This window comes from Vanrija albida (genome assembly GCF_041260175.1).
Source record: "Vanrija albida strain AlHP1 chromosome Unknown contig_1, whole genome shotgun sequence".
In the NCBI taxonomy this organism is placed as follows: domain Eukaryota; kingdom Fungi; phylum Basidiomycota; class Tremellomycetes; order Trichosporonales; family Trichosporonaceae; genus Vanrija; species Vanrija albida.
This window is the reverse complement of record NW_027191420.1, coordinates 3,407,531-3,420,891: the sequence shown is the minus strand read 5'-3', so window position 1 is coordinate 3,420,891 and position 13,361 is coordinate 3,407,531. Positions and strand designations below refer to the sequence as shown.

Sequence of the window (13,361 nt, the reverse complement as noted above, 5' to 3'; positions counted from 1 at the left end):
CTCCGTGTCAAGGCGACAGGCAGGCAGGGTCAGTGGCACAAGGACCAGGCAGACGAAGCGCCCGATCTCTGGCACATGCTCCATAGATGCATCGCCCGCTCACATGCCCAAGCATGCGCCAATACTTGTAAAGTACCAGCCGCGGTACAGGGCCATGATGCCCTCCTCCTCCTTGATCTTGCGGAGGGCATCCATCAAGCCGTTGTAGGGCTCGGCGGTCGCTGGGCGCAGTGTAATGACGTCGTCCTCGTTGCCCCCCGCGAGGCGGAGGCTCTCGAGCTCGGTCTCGCGGCGGATCGCGTCGTCGATCTCGTCGTTGATCTCGCGCTCGAGCTGCTCGAGCTCCTCGTCCTCGGTCATCACGGGCGCGTGCGTGCCGAGCGGGTCCTTGCGGCCAAGGTTGGGCTGGACGCAGAGCTTGGCCGCGACGACGAGCAGCGGCGTCTCCCACAGGGCTGAGAGGACGCAGACGGTGAAGAAGAAGCCCCACTTCCAGGTCGGCGCGGGGGCGGGCATGCCACCGCCGGCCATGCCCTCGGGCGCGCGCGCACCGAGCGAGTCGGTCGCGTTGGGCACGCCGCCCCGGTGCCCGCGCTGGTGTCCCAGCCCGAGGAGGTTCTTGAGCCCGTGCTGGAGCAGGCTGAAGAGGAGGGAGCGGACGAGGATGACGATGAGGAGCCCGGGCGTCTTGTACAGCGCGGTGGGGGCCGCACGCTCCCGGTCCGACAGGAGGATGTTGAGCGAGCCCTTGATGCTCCACGGGAGGCGGTACGGCGTCGTGATTGCGCGCACCTCGATGATCTTGGCCGGCACGGCGACGGCCACCATGACAGGGATGAAGAGGATGCTGGCGATGATGGCGCCGGTGGTCGAGGATTGGGGGTGCGGCGCGTTCTTGCCCGTCACCCTCGTCGCCTGGGTCAGGAGCGAGCCGCCGATGAAGATGGCCGAGACGAGGGCCGTGGCGACGCCGCCAAGAACGACAGCGACCCATCCTGTCCGTCAGCAGAGCCAGCGCGCAAACGCACCCTTGTACAGGCCTGACAATCCCTCGATGGCGATCGTGCGGCGCATGCAGCTCACGAGGCCGTCGAGGCGCGGGCCGACGCTGAGGTTAGCCTGGCGGCATGGGGGCGCAACTCACAATCGCTCCTCGCCGCTAAAGCCCACGGCCTTGGGGTTGTAGTTTGCGCGCAGGCGCACGAGAGCCCCGGCAAACGGCATGACCACGAGGAAGGACAAGGCGAGCAGGACGCCGAAGAGGGCGAGCGCGCCGACGAGCCCGCCCGGCATGAGCGGGGGAAGCTTGTCGCTGGGTGCCATGGTGATGCGTGGGGCCGGGGGGGGGGGGTAGGGGGGGGAGACAGACGGCAACGCCGAGGGAACAGCCGCGCAACTCGTTCTCTTATAGACGTGGTCGCTGCTCGGTCGCTGCTGGCCGCTGCTTGCGCCAAGGGCTGTCCACCCTGGCGGGAGTGGGTATTATGATACGAGCCTGGGCTGATATGGCCCGCCGCGGTTGCCTGTTTCAGCGCCATCACGACCAAGTGACGGCATCGGGAAGCCTGCTCCGCCACCGGGCAGGACGTTGTGCCTGAGCAACGACCACGGCTCGAACACTATTAAACAACGGTCATGCATCATCCCTACAACACTCCCTTGCTCCTCCTTCTTACGCATTCTTGCTGATCTCAAGACGGGTCATGAGCTCGCCTGGCCCGTTGAAGCGCTTACGCCCGTCGACGACCCACGTCACGGCGCACAGCACGAGCGCGATGGCCAGCACGACTGACACGTAGCTCATCGACGTGCCCGACACGGGGAGGTTGGGCGGGAACGTGAACATGACCGACGTGACGAGGAGGAAGACGAGCGCAAAGAGGTTGATCGGGCCTGGGACGGACGTCAGTGGGACGCGCACGCGCACGACTTACGGCGCCAGCGGCCGAGCGAGTAGGTCGCTTCGGCGTCGTGCCCCTCGAACGCGCGGTCGCCGCGCAGGAAGATGAGCAGGACTGGTGGTTAGTGACGGCCTCACCCCCCAACTCACTGGGCACGAAGTAGCTGATCTGCAGGAAGACGACCGAGGACCCGAGGATGGCGTTGAGCGCGGCCGTCGAGCCGAGGTCTGCCGTCAGCCGCCGCTGCAACTAACACGTACTGATGAGGCCGAAGGCAATGTCCCAGATGACGACGAAGATGATGCAGAACACGGGCACCTTGAGCGTGGGGTGCACGGGGGCGAGCGTGGCCGAGAGGTGGCCGAGGCCGCGGTCGCGCGCAAAGGTCAGGATGATGCGGCTCGACACGGTCATGACAATCTCGGCGGCGAACGCCATGCCGAGGAGGTTGAACATGAGCAGGCAGGTCGCGCCGATGCGGTTCGACGTGACCTGGTAGTAGATCTGGAGGATGGGGCCCGTGGCGGCGGTGAGCACTGCGTCAAAGTCGCGAATGCAGAAGAGGATGCAGATCATGAAGATCCACGCCGTCACCGAGCCGAGGAGGACGGCGACAATCCTGTACGTCAGCGCCACCCCACATACACCCACGTACATGACCTTGGGCGCGTTGATGCTGGGCCGGGGCATCTCCTCGATCATGTGCGTGACTGCGTCAAAGGCCGTGAGGCCGAACGTCGACTGGAGCAGGCCGAGGAGGAAGGCGACGCCGTCGGGCCAGCCAGTGTTGTTTGTAAACGTCGCAAACACGTCCTTGGGCTCGTTAAACTTGCCCGACGAGCAGGCGAGCACGACGATGGCCACGACGACGATGCCGCCCATGCTCCAGAAGCCGGCAAAGTGGTCCATATGGGGCAGGGCACGCACGCAGAACGTGTTGAGGAGGTACGCGCCGGCCAGGAAGGCGAGGTAGATGAGGAGCGTCTGCCACGCGGCGACGTCGAACGTCGGGTGCCAGAGCGCGATGAGGCTAGGGTTAGCGGGCTCGGCCGGGCCAACGAACGCACCCAGTGACAAACTGCGCCGAGAGGAACGAGTTGGTGGCCGTCAGGCTGGTCCACCCCGCGGCCGACATCCACCCGACAAAGAAGGACAGGCCGTTCTTCTTGCCCTGCGGCGCGAGGACGTCTGGCGGTCAGCGTGAGCACGAGGACGCGACGTACAGGTCCAGTCGTACTGCCCGCCCGAGAGCGGGAGGACGTGGCAGATCTCAGCGCTGGGGTCAGCGGCGGCGCAAGAGGCAGCAGGCTCACAGCGACAGCGCCATGGCGGTCGTACCGAGCGCCGACACGATCAGTCCCCAGACCATGGCGACGCTTCCGCCGGAGGGGAGCACGACCGAGAGGCTGGGGTCAGTGCTTATCTCGCGGGCGACTTACGATGCCGACCTGCGCGCGCGCGGGGTCAGTATGTACGGTCAAGCTGCGCCGGGGCTCTCCTTACATTGCTATGCGTCAGCGCCCGCTGCCCGCACACGGACCCACCAGTCCAGCTGTTGAGCAGCGCGAACCCGAGCCCGAAGCACGCCCAGAAGCTGAAGTTGCGCTCGAGCGGCACCTCGCCCTCGACGTGGTCGACCTTGACGTGGGCTACTTCCTTCTCGTGGTCGGCCATGGTGCTGGTTGTAGATGGGGGAGTGCTGGAAGCGCATTCCAGCCGCCCAATATCAACCTCCCACCCACCCTCGTCCGAGTCTACCGGCCCCACAGTCGCCGCCAGGAGACCAGGAACGCCGCTGCTGTTTGTGTCAGCGTCGCGCCACTCGCGCCGGGCTGCGCTGCCGCCGCCAGCCGCTATCTCGGTTAGATGCGACCGTCCCTGCTTTCAGCCTGATAAAGGCAAAACTCGCCCCTATTGGCGCCAGTCGTCGTTGTCTCTGCGGGCAGCGGGGACGAGCTGCGTGCCACTCGGGATGCATACATAGGGCCCGCTGGTGTGGGATAAGGCTACGTTGGAACCGACCCCACGCGTTTCGAACGAGGCCGAGGCCTGGAGTCACCACGAGGGGCCTGGTTCAGACTGCTCCGACTCGCAACTGCCATCCTCATCTGCCGTCCGTTGAAGCAGCTTTGCAGTCCCCCACCCCAGGCACGCGGGCACGACCGTCGCGGGCCGACGCACCGCCAAGTCGCGCGGGCAACGTCAGCGCGTAGCCGTGCAGGACGCGTTTATCCGTGCGGGGCCACTGCAGTGGTGCGCCGGGGGCCAATCGCCGACCTGCGCGCCGAGCTGCGCGCCGACTCGCGGAGGCGCAAACGGCGCCGCGCGCACAGGATAGGCGAGGCAGCTCGCGGCGCAAGGTTGCTGATAGCCGAGGGCGTGGGGCGGTACGTTCGGCACTGGGGCTGCCGGTGCGCGCATTGTGGATTGGTGCGTGCGCACGGCCAACGGCCAGTGGTCGAGCGGCCACGGCCGCTGCTATCGCCACTCCCGGGCTCGCCTAGGACAGCCGAGACTGCGCGCGGTGGCGGCGGCGTGCAATTGGTATCGGGTGCTGGCGTTCTCTGCGATGTGGGAGGGGCTGACGACACCACGATGCCATCGCTCGAGGGGCCGTGGGCGTGTGCGTTCCGGCAACTGCACCTATGTCGCGAGCTTGCTATGCCGTGTGTCCTCAGTCAAAGTGCGGGGCTCTGCGACGCGCGTTGCTGCCAGAGTGGGGCCAGTACGAACTCGTTGCAACTGGCCTCCCCAAGGGCCAGTTGCAACGAGTTAGCGAAGGCAGCGGAGAGCGACACGAGGCAGGGCCGTCGTCGACTGGAACATCCGTCTGGCTCTCCGCACTGCCGCTCCGTACCGTTCAAGCTGCCCCGCAAGCTCTGCGATGTGTGGCGCTCACAACCAGTTCCACTCCCGACGCCCCAGTGTCCTCCGCCACCTCCAGGCCCAAGTACTGGGGTCAGATCGTGACTGGCCCCCGCGGTACCGGGGGGCTTCGGAGGTGGTGCTGCACAACGTGGGAGCAGTATGCAACCCAGGCTCGGGGTTGTCCGAGTCTGCCACAACCGCCCCACACCGTCTGGCGGGCGGTGTACGTTGGCTATGGCGGGTACGAGGGCCCCGGACGCAGCTTCGACGGTGCCAGCGACAGACGCGTCGTACCCCTGCGCCGGAACTGTCGATACCCTGCACCTGGCTGTCAGTACCAGGAACCAGCGTCGTCAGTCGACCACAAGTCAGTCGGTGATCGATCAGTCGAATGTGCCGGCACCCACGTGGCAGTCACGCGACCACAATCAGCGCGCCAAGACATCGCGACATCGTTCGCCATCCGCCACACTCATCATTTCGCTGCAACGTTTGCTGCACACCGCACGGGGGGCGGCGAGAACGTGCACAAAGGTTGTGGTGGCGAGGATGGTGACTGCCGTGGTGGTGTGGGGATGTGCTAGAGGCCGAGGGGGGGAAGAACAGCCAGACGACGGCAGCCCCCTGCCGCCCCCCCTCCCCCTCCTCGAACTCATCTCGTCGAGCTCCACACCGATAACACGATCCGACCCACCCTCCACGCTTGATGGCGAGAGCCAAAGTATTCGGAGGAGCGTGGTATCGCGACCAAAGTGCCGCGGCTGCAGTCACGATCGCCTCTGGTCACGGCTCGCGCTCGGCTGTTTTGTTTACTGGGTCGGGCTTGGGGGGTAGACACCGCGCGGGCCAGGCATCCAAAGGACGCTATCAGCATTCCGAATTCTTTAGCCTCTGTCGGCGGTGTTCTTGGTGTCGGATGCTGCGGGGCACGAGGTGGCGACGACGGACGGGTGACGGCACTGAGAGTTTAGTGAGTTAGTCGACTCGGCGCCGCCCACGCCCCCACGCCGCCGCCCGCCGCCCGCCGCCGCCTGCGCATTGGCAAACGCAGCCACGGTGATCACGCCAGCCCCCGTCGCGCCTTGGCGCTGCCTGGTCTAATCCCGTACGCCAAGTGCTGCGCGCACGGCACGCCAAGGTCGCGCAATTCGCCGTGGCTATACGCGCCGGCTGGGCAACGCCAAGCGGGCCCAAGCCTCGTTATCGGCGGCTATTTTTTTCGTTGGCAGAAAGAGACAGTGGGCAAGTGAGGACCGTGCGATGACGGGATGTCACCAAGTGGGAAGTGGGAAAGTGACAACAGGCAACGACACAGAACAGAGCCAGAGCAAACGCACACAGCGTGCTATGGCGCAACGAGGCGGCCCCGCGGCGCCGCAGGCGATCGGCGATCGGTGTGCGACCGAGGGCCTGCGGAGAGATCCAGGCCGGGCCGGGCGTCGAACGTGGCATGCTCGTGTCGCTCGAGCACACCACCATCCATTCCCGAACGCACGTCAATCGTTTGCCTTTCCGCGCGCGCGCGCTCACCCGCCCCCCCTGCCCACCGGTGCCTTCGGGCGCGGGGGCGCGGTGCCGAACGGAGCGTGGGCCGCATCGCCTGCCAACGACGAGCTGGGGCCGGCGTGGGTCCGCGATCGCGACCGCAACCAAACCCGAAACGCGGGAGTGGGCCGGTCGGCTCGTCTGGACGGACGGCCCGTCGCGGACGATCTGGCCTCGCCGCCGCCGCTGCCGTCGGTCGGATCAGTGGCGGCCGCTGTCGCACACAGGCACGAGGATCACCACCTCGTCGTACCGTCGTTGCCATTTCACGAATCCTTGACGCCATAGCTGATGCAGCGGCGAGAGCGAGCGCGACCCGTGCCAACACAGTCTGGTTTCAGGCGTAGCCGCGAGGGAGGAGCGGGTGCCAACTCGGCCTAGTGGCCGCCGCCGCCCCGCCCTGCGCGCCAGCCCCCTTACCCCACACTGCTGCGGCGCGATGGCACCAGGGCGACCGCGGCCCGCCTGGCGTGCTTTGCGCGATATGTACCACGAAACCTCGCCTGGCAGGGGCTGAGCTCCACCCTGCACTACGCCATCGATAGGCGTAGATGGGCGACGGCGCGGGGCCGTGATAATTTGCTCGCGGGTGACGGCGCCGAGTCTTGGCTGACGCCGCTGCTCTCTCTGCTTCTGCCCCCCACTTCACACGGCCCCACGGCCGCGCTCGCTCTGCACCAAAAAGGATGTGACGACGCTGTGCAGACGACGGCGGCGGCGTATGTAGCATCACGAACGACGCGATGGTGAGCTCGGCCGTCGGAGTGGTGCCATCAGCACGACAGCTCTCCTCCTCGCCAACTGGGGGGGCCGTATTCCAGATTGTGGGGGCCTACACGCCTGGAAATTCCAGATAATGAATGCGCAGCGCGAGCATCTATCAGTGTGCCGTCGTCGCCGTCGTCGTCGCCGCGTGTGTGGGTGGTATGTGCCCAGGGGCTCGGTCTGGGGTTTGGCTTGGAGGGACTATTTCCGGACTGCGCACTGTCTGGGCGCTGGCGCCGCCGCCTCTGACGGACGGCATCCTGTGCCTGGTCAGGCATAGATCGGCAACAGGGCTCTCGCGTGTGAGCAGAGAGAGTGTGGGATGCCGGGGCGGCCGTGTGTCAAAGCAATGGCGACATGTGCAGAGTGTTGTCGCGTCGTGCCGACTGCCACATTGGATGATAAGGTGTGGCGCTGGGTGGGACGGAATCAAATTTGTCGCGTCAGAATGCGGGGTGATTAGCAGTGATGGCGTGATTTTGGCAACTTTGGCTGGGCTTTTTCACCGCGTCGCTCCTTCTCTCAAGGACGCTTTCGGCGCGACTGACTCGATCTGACCGAGTAAGGGCGAGAGGAGAGGCTGGGGCTGGTCTGACGCCTCTGCTTGCATGCATGCTCACTGCTATCGTGCCCATTCTTCGTGTGGGATAATTCGAGCGGCTTGGCCGCCGTGACGGGTCGGCAGACAGGCTGACGACGCGAGCAGACTCCCAGGGTCACTTCCGTCGCTGGGTCGGATCGATGGCGACATCATCATTTCACTGCCAGTTTTTGTGATTGTTTTTGATGCCACTACCCCGCATCTCAGGCAGAGCGAGGGCAGAGCAGGGCAGCAGATGCAGGCGCCGACGCCCATGCCAGGCGCTTCCCCCTGACTACATGCTCCTGCTGCCTGCCCGGCCGCGGGTTCGCTTGCCCCTGACCCACTGTCGTGCTCACAATCGACGGCGTGAGCGATAACCGCGTCTGACAACGGGCCGAACACGACGGCGAGTTGTGAGACTGTGACTGTGTCAAACCTGCTCTTCTTGATTCATCAACCTGTATATATATCACGCTAGACCCGACGCCTGTAGCATCTTAGCCCAGCATACTCGACCACGCCCACATCAGCTCCAGCACCACCTCATCGGCTGGCTCATCGTCACACGCCTCCTCCGTTAGACAAGGCAAGCAACGCGCAACCCCACTAGCAGTACCCCACACCACACCGCCGCCGCCGTCAGAGTCCACCCGCCTCCTAGGCAACACACGCACCATGGTGTCGTACCAGTCGATCAAGCACAAGCTGTACAAGATCGGTGGCTTTGAGGAGGACACACCGCCCTCCATCACTGTCATCGAGTACATCCAGAACAACAAGCGGTCCATCTGGCCCTCTGTAAGTGGCTCTCTGGCTCCACCGGCCCCACTCCACCACCCAGCCGCGCACCCACTCACACCTCGCCCAGGTCAAAGCATACATTCTTTCCCTCTTCCCGTTCCTCACATGGGCCCCTCGTTACAACCTCACCTGGCTCTACAGTGATCTCATCGCGTAAGTCTTTGCTTGGGTTTTTGGTGGCGGTTTGTGGAGATGGTGGCGGCGGCGGTCACGTCACTGCCATTTCACGTGGCACATCTGGAATAATTCCAGTCGTCCACTTTGGGTTGCGGGCGTCGGGTTACCCGTCGCCTACTGCATACGCAACTAGCATTCGCTTCGCTGCTTCGCATAAGCACATGCTCTGCCTAGTCCCCCGACCCGACGCCGACGAGATGAGTCAGTCGCTGACGTGCTTGCCTCCAGCGGTATCACTGTCGGCATGGTCCTCGTGCCTCAGTCCCTGTCGTATGCCAAACTCGCCCAGCTGCCACCCGAGTACGGTCTCTACTCGTCCTTCATTGGTGTCTTGACCTATGCCCTCTTCGCCACGGCCAAGGATGTGTCGATTGGTCCCGTCGCCGTCATGTCGCTCGAGACGGGCATCATTGTCAACCACGTCCAGCAGGCCCACCCGGGCCTGTACACTGCCCCCGAGATCGCCACCTGCCTCGCCTTCATCTGCGGCTTCATCGTCCTCGCCATCGGCCTGCTCCGCATCGGCTGGATCATCGAGTTCATCCCCCAGCCCGCCGTGTCGGGCTTCATGACCGGCTCGGCGCTCAACATTGTCGCCGGCCAGGTCCCGGCCCTGCTCGGCACGTCCAAGCTCTTTGACACGCGTGCCGCCACGTACAAGGTCATCATCAACACGCTCAAGTACCTGCCCAAGGCTGGCCTCGACGCCGCGTTTGGCGTGTCGGCCCTCGCCCTCCTCTACTTTATCAAGTGGTCGCTCGACGTCGTGCAGAAGCGCAGCCCCAAGTGGCGCCGTATCGCCTTCTTCGCCCAGGCGCTCCGCCACGCCTTCGTCATGATCATCTTCACCATCATCTCGTGGCGCGTCAACATCCACCTCAAGAAGCCCCGCATCTCGCTCGTCGGCACCGTCCCCACCGGCCTCCGCCACGTCGGCCAGCCAAAGATCACGACCGAGCTCATCGCCGCCCTCGGCAGCCACCTCCCCGTCGCCACCATCATTCTCCTCCTCGAGCACATCTCCATCTCCAAGTCGTTCGGCCGTCTCAACGGCTACAAGATCAACCCCAACCAGGAGCTCATCGCCATCGGTGTCAACAACACTGTCGGCTCCGTCTTCCAGGCCTACCCCTCAACCGGCTCCTTCTCGCGCTCGGCCCTCAAGTCCAAGTGTGGTGTGCGTACCCCTGCCGCCGGTATCCCGACTGGTATCGTCGTCATTGTTGCCCTGTACGCCGTCGCGCCCGCATTCTACTGGATCCCCAACGCCGCGCTCTCGGCCCTCATCATCCACGCCGTCGCCGACCTGGTCGCCTCGCCCGCCCAGTCGCTCGGCTTCTGGCGCGTCTCGCCCCTCGAGTACATCATCTTTGTCGGCGCCGTTCTCTGGTCCGTCTTCTACAGCATCGAGTCGGGCATCTACTGGTCGCTCTGCGCATCCGTCGTCCTCCTCCTCTACCGCATCGCCCGCCCCAAGGGCCACTTCCTCGGCCGCGTCCGCATCCGCCCCGAGGGTGGCAAGCCCGACGAGGTCCGCGACGTCTTTGTCCCCCTCGGCGGCCGCGGCGGCGTCACCAACAGCGACATCCCCGTCGAGGGCCCTCCCCCCGGCGTCATCATCTACCGCTTCGAGGAGTCGTTCCTCTACCCCAACGCGTCGTACATCAACGACCGCCTCGTCAACTACGCAAAGGAGCACACGCGCCGCGGCAAGGACTACTCGACCATCTCCAAGGGTGACCGCCCGTGGAACGACCCCGGACCCAAGAAGGGCGAGGAGCTCTCCGAGAACGACAAGCACAAGCCGCTCCTCCGCGCCGTCATCCTCGACTTCTCGGCCGTCGCCAACGCCGACACGACGGGTATCCAGAACCTGGTCGACGCGCGCAAGGAGGTCGAGAAGTGGGCCGACCGCCACGTCGAGTTCCACTTCACCGGTATTCTCTCGCCGTGGATCCGCCGCGCGCTCATCGCCGGCGGCTTCGGCCGCGCTCACACCGAGGGCACGACGCACCCGCTCGAGGTCGCGCCCGTCGCCCGCTCGTACGGCTACAACGGCAACGACGCCGACCCCGACCACCAGCGCCCGATCCCCGACGTCGAGGGTGGCGGCTCCCGCCCCAACTCGGAGACTGGGTCCGTCGACAAGGCCCTCGACGGCAAGGCGCTCAACGAGGGCGTCGCCGTCGCCACGCTGCACGGAGACGACCCCAACGGCCACAAGTCGACCCACTCGCTCACGCTGCTTGACCAGCACACGCCCTTCTTCCACTTTGACATTGAGGACGCGCTCAACTCGCTCAACCTCCCCGAGGACGAGGTGCACTCGCAGCACCACCACGTGCTGCCCGAGTAAACCGCGCGTTTCATTGTCTCATGGGTCTTCGGTCGCTCCCCTTCTTGCCCTGTATAATCCCCTCGGCGGCGACAAGTCGTCGAGTAAAATCTAGTTACATGTTAGTTGCCAATTACTCGGTCCACAGAGTAGTTGATTAAATTGCACAATGGTTATCACGTCTCATGCACATGATTGTATTTGCTGCGTTTGCTGCATTTGCTGCATTCCGAATGATTAGACGCAGCGTCGGTGAATAATAGACTCGAGGGGACGTAACCAGCCGTAAGAAGGTCATTAGTATCGTAGACGACAAGGCACTGTCTCGGGCTCGTCTCGGGCAGGTGACCGACTCCACAGCAGTGTCGTGCTCGCCGTGGCCATTCCCGAACGCGATTCCAGAACACAGAGCGATGGCGTGCGTGGGGTCGGCGGCGCGAGGGGGCGGCGAATGGCTCAGACGCCGAGCGGAGTGTCAGGAGCGTCAGCGGCGCAGGCAGAGGTACAGCCGCGTCGGTCATCCTGACTTGGACACGAACGTCACCATCTGCCACAATCGTCACGTGGTCTGCAACCGCACTGCGCACTGCTCATCTCGTGCACGCAGCAGCAGGCGTCATCGTCACCAACGCACTAATCAGACGGTATGCGTGCAGTAGGCGGTATGCGTGCGCAACCGCACCCCTAGTCACCCACCCGGCCCCAAGCCACCCCGCGGCCCCGCGGCTCCAGCACGCACTCCATGTATGATCTAGTAGTACTTGTCGACCCAGTCGACGACGGCGTTCCAGTCGGCGACGCGCTCGACGCCCTTGGGCAGCCAGCCGCGCTTGATGCGCACTGCACGGCGCTCGGCCGCCGCCGCGAGCCCGCCATCCTCCTTTGCCAGCTCGACATACAGCTTCTTGTCGTCGGGGTGCGCGGCGCCCTCGCCGTCGGGCGGGACGATGGACACGTTCCACGGCCACCCGCCGAACAGGAGCACGCGCTCTGGCGGGTCGGCGGCCGCCGCCGCCAGTGCGTTCTCCGAGCTGTCGTCGATGAGCAGCGTCGCGCCGGTTTGCCTCATCACCTGGTGGGTCAGCGGTGTCAGCACCTCACCCACCTCGTGCTTGGTCCGCTTCTTGTGCGACACGACGGTGCGGTGCGCCGCGTGCCCCTCGTGCTCGGCCCGCGTGGCGGGGATCAGGTGGTTGAACGCGCCGGTGAAGTGGATCTCGTCGAACACTGGGTGTCAGCGGTGGCAGGGGAGGGCGTCGCTCACAGTCGGGCAGGTGGTCGGCGATCCACTGCTCGGTGCCCTCGCGCTGCACTTCAGACCGCGCAGTGATGATGATGAGCGTGTAGCCGAGGTCCTTGAGCCGCTGGAGGCCCTCCTTTGCGCCGGGGATGGGGGTCGGGCGCTCCATGAGGCCGGCGCGGTACAGTTGGCCCTGTGGTGTGAGCGGGGTAAAGGAGGCAAGGGGTGCCGTCTCGGCCAACAAGGCGGCGTGGAGCCACCTGCCAGCCTCGCCGAAGCACCGCTCCGCACCGCTCACGGCGCGTTGCGCCGCTCGCGGCTCGCGGCTCTAACTCACAACCATGTCCACCGTCTCCTCCTTGCCCCCCCAGCCGCGGTTATGCCAGTAGAGGTAGTGGTGGAACTCGTCGAGCGTGAGGGGCGGGTCTGCGCGGCCCGGAAAGAGGGTGGGGTGCACTGGGCCGCGTCAGCGGCGCGGGGGTAGCGGGCGGCGCGCGACTCACTGTCCACGATCGTGCCGTTGGTGTTACTGGGGCGGGGTCAGCTCGCGTCCCCGAGCCAGCCGACTGCAGCCAGCTCGCCGCTGCGCGGCTCGCAGACTCACCACAACACGTCGTCCATGTCCACCGCGATGATCCCCCTGCTCTCGCCCTGCACCCGCCCCACGTCGTCGTCGGCGGGAATGACGAGCGGGTCGCCCTCGTGCCCGCACGCGTCGTCGTGCGGGTGGGGCTGCGCCGGCGCGAGGTCGTGCGCCGAGAGTGGGGGCTGGGAGCTCATCGCGGGGGTTTGGGGGGGGGGTGCGCGGTGAGTGGTAACGCGTGGGCGGTGACGAAGAATGTTGTTGACGGTGGTGCGAGCGGCAGTGGGTGGTGGAATCGGCGTCGAGTCGGTAACCGCCGTCCGGCGTGCCGTTGCCGCCGCCGCCTGCCAGGGCCGCTTGTGCCGACCGAATCCAGCGCCCACGCCCACATGCACCCAGACTCTCTCGACTGACCATGCACCACTTGTACTTATGCATTTCGAGTCCGCCGCACCGGTTGCATGCATACACACGCCCACGCCCATCGGAACGTGCGTTCCCCTACCGCTATGGTTCGTCTGGCGTTGCTCCGATCAGAAACATGGCCATGCCGGCGCTGGCAA

The 13,361-nt window shown here is 65.4% G+C and overlaps 4 protein-coding genes across 4 annotated transcripts; 1 reads left to right on the top strand and 3 right to left on the bottom strand.

The window, feature by feature from the left end:
* Window positions 1–99: 99 nt before the first annotated feature.
* On the bottom strand, window positions 100–1,323 carry Q8F55_001375 (uncharacterized protein; the record flags this gene model as incomplete). Its single annotated transcript, XM_069350000.1, has 3 exons — window positions 100–995; window positions 1,029–1,108; window positions 1,145–1,323. The coding sequence occupies 3 exons, from the start codon at window positions 1,321–1,323 to the stop codon at window positions 100–102; spliced, it is 1,155 nt and encodes a 384-aa protein (XP_069213544.1).
* A 349-nt stretch (window positions 1,324–1,672) lies between these two features.
* Q8F55_001374 (uncharacterized protein) lies at window positions 1,673–3,575 on the bottom strand (the record flags this gene model as incomplete). Its single annotated transcript, XM_069349999.1, has 7 exons — window positions 1,673–1,893; window positions 1,935–2,015; window positions 2,051–2,128; window positions 2,162–2,520; window positions 2,557–2,931; window positions 2,969–3,089; window positions 3,446–3,575. The coding sequence occupies 7 exons, from the start codon at window positions 3,573–3,575 to the stop codon at window positions 1,673–1,675; spliced, it is 1,365 nt and encodes a 454-aa protein (XP_069213543.1).
* Window positions 3,576–8,337: 4,762 nt separating this feature from the next.
* SUL2 (Sulfate permease 2) lies at window positions 8,338–10,996 on the top strand (the record flags this gene model as incomplete). The annotated part of the gene is made up of 3 exons (XM_069349998.1): window positions 8,338–8,460; window positions 8,531–8,616; window positions 8,869–10,996. The coding sequence occupies 3 exons, from the start codon at window positions 8,338–8,340 to the stop codon at window positions 10,994–10,996; spliced, it is 2,337 nt and encodes a 778-aa protein (XP_069213542.1).
* Window positions 10,997–11,726: 730 nt separating this feature from the next.
* On the bottom strand, window positions 11,727–12,995 carry Q8F55_001372 (uncharacterized protein; the record flags this gene model as incomplete). Its single annotated transcript, XM_069349997.1, has 6 exons — window positions 11,727–12,047; window positions 12,081–12,202; window positions 12,240–12,408; window positions 12,553–12,671; window positions 12,719–12,744; window positions 12,820–12,995. 6 exons carry the CDS (start codon window positions 12,993–12,995, stop codon window positions 11,727–11,729), a joined length of 933 nt encoding a protein of 310 aa, XP_069213541.1.
* Between the last annotated feature and the right edge of the window lie 366 nt (window positions 12,996–13,361).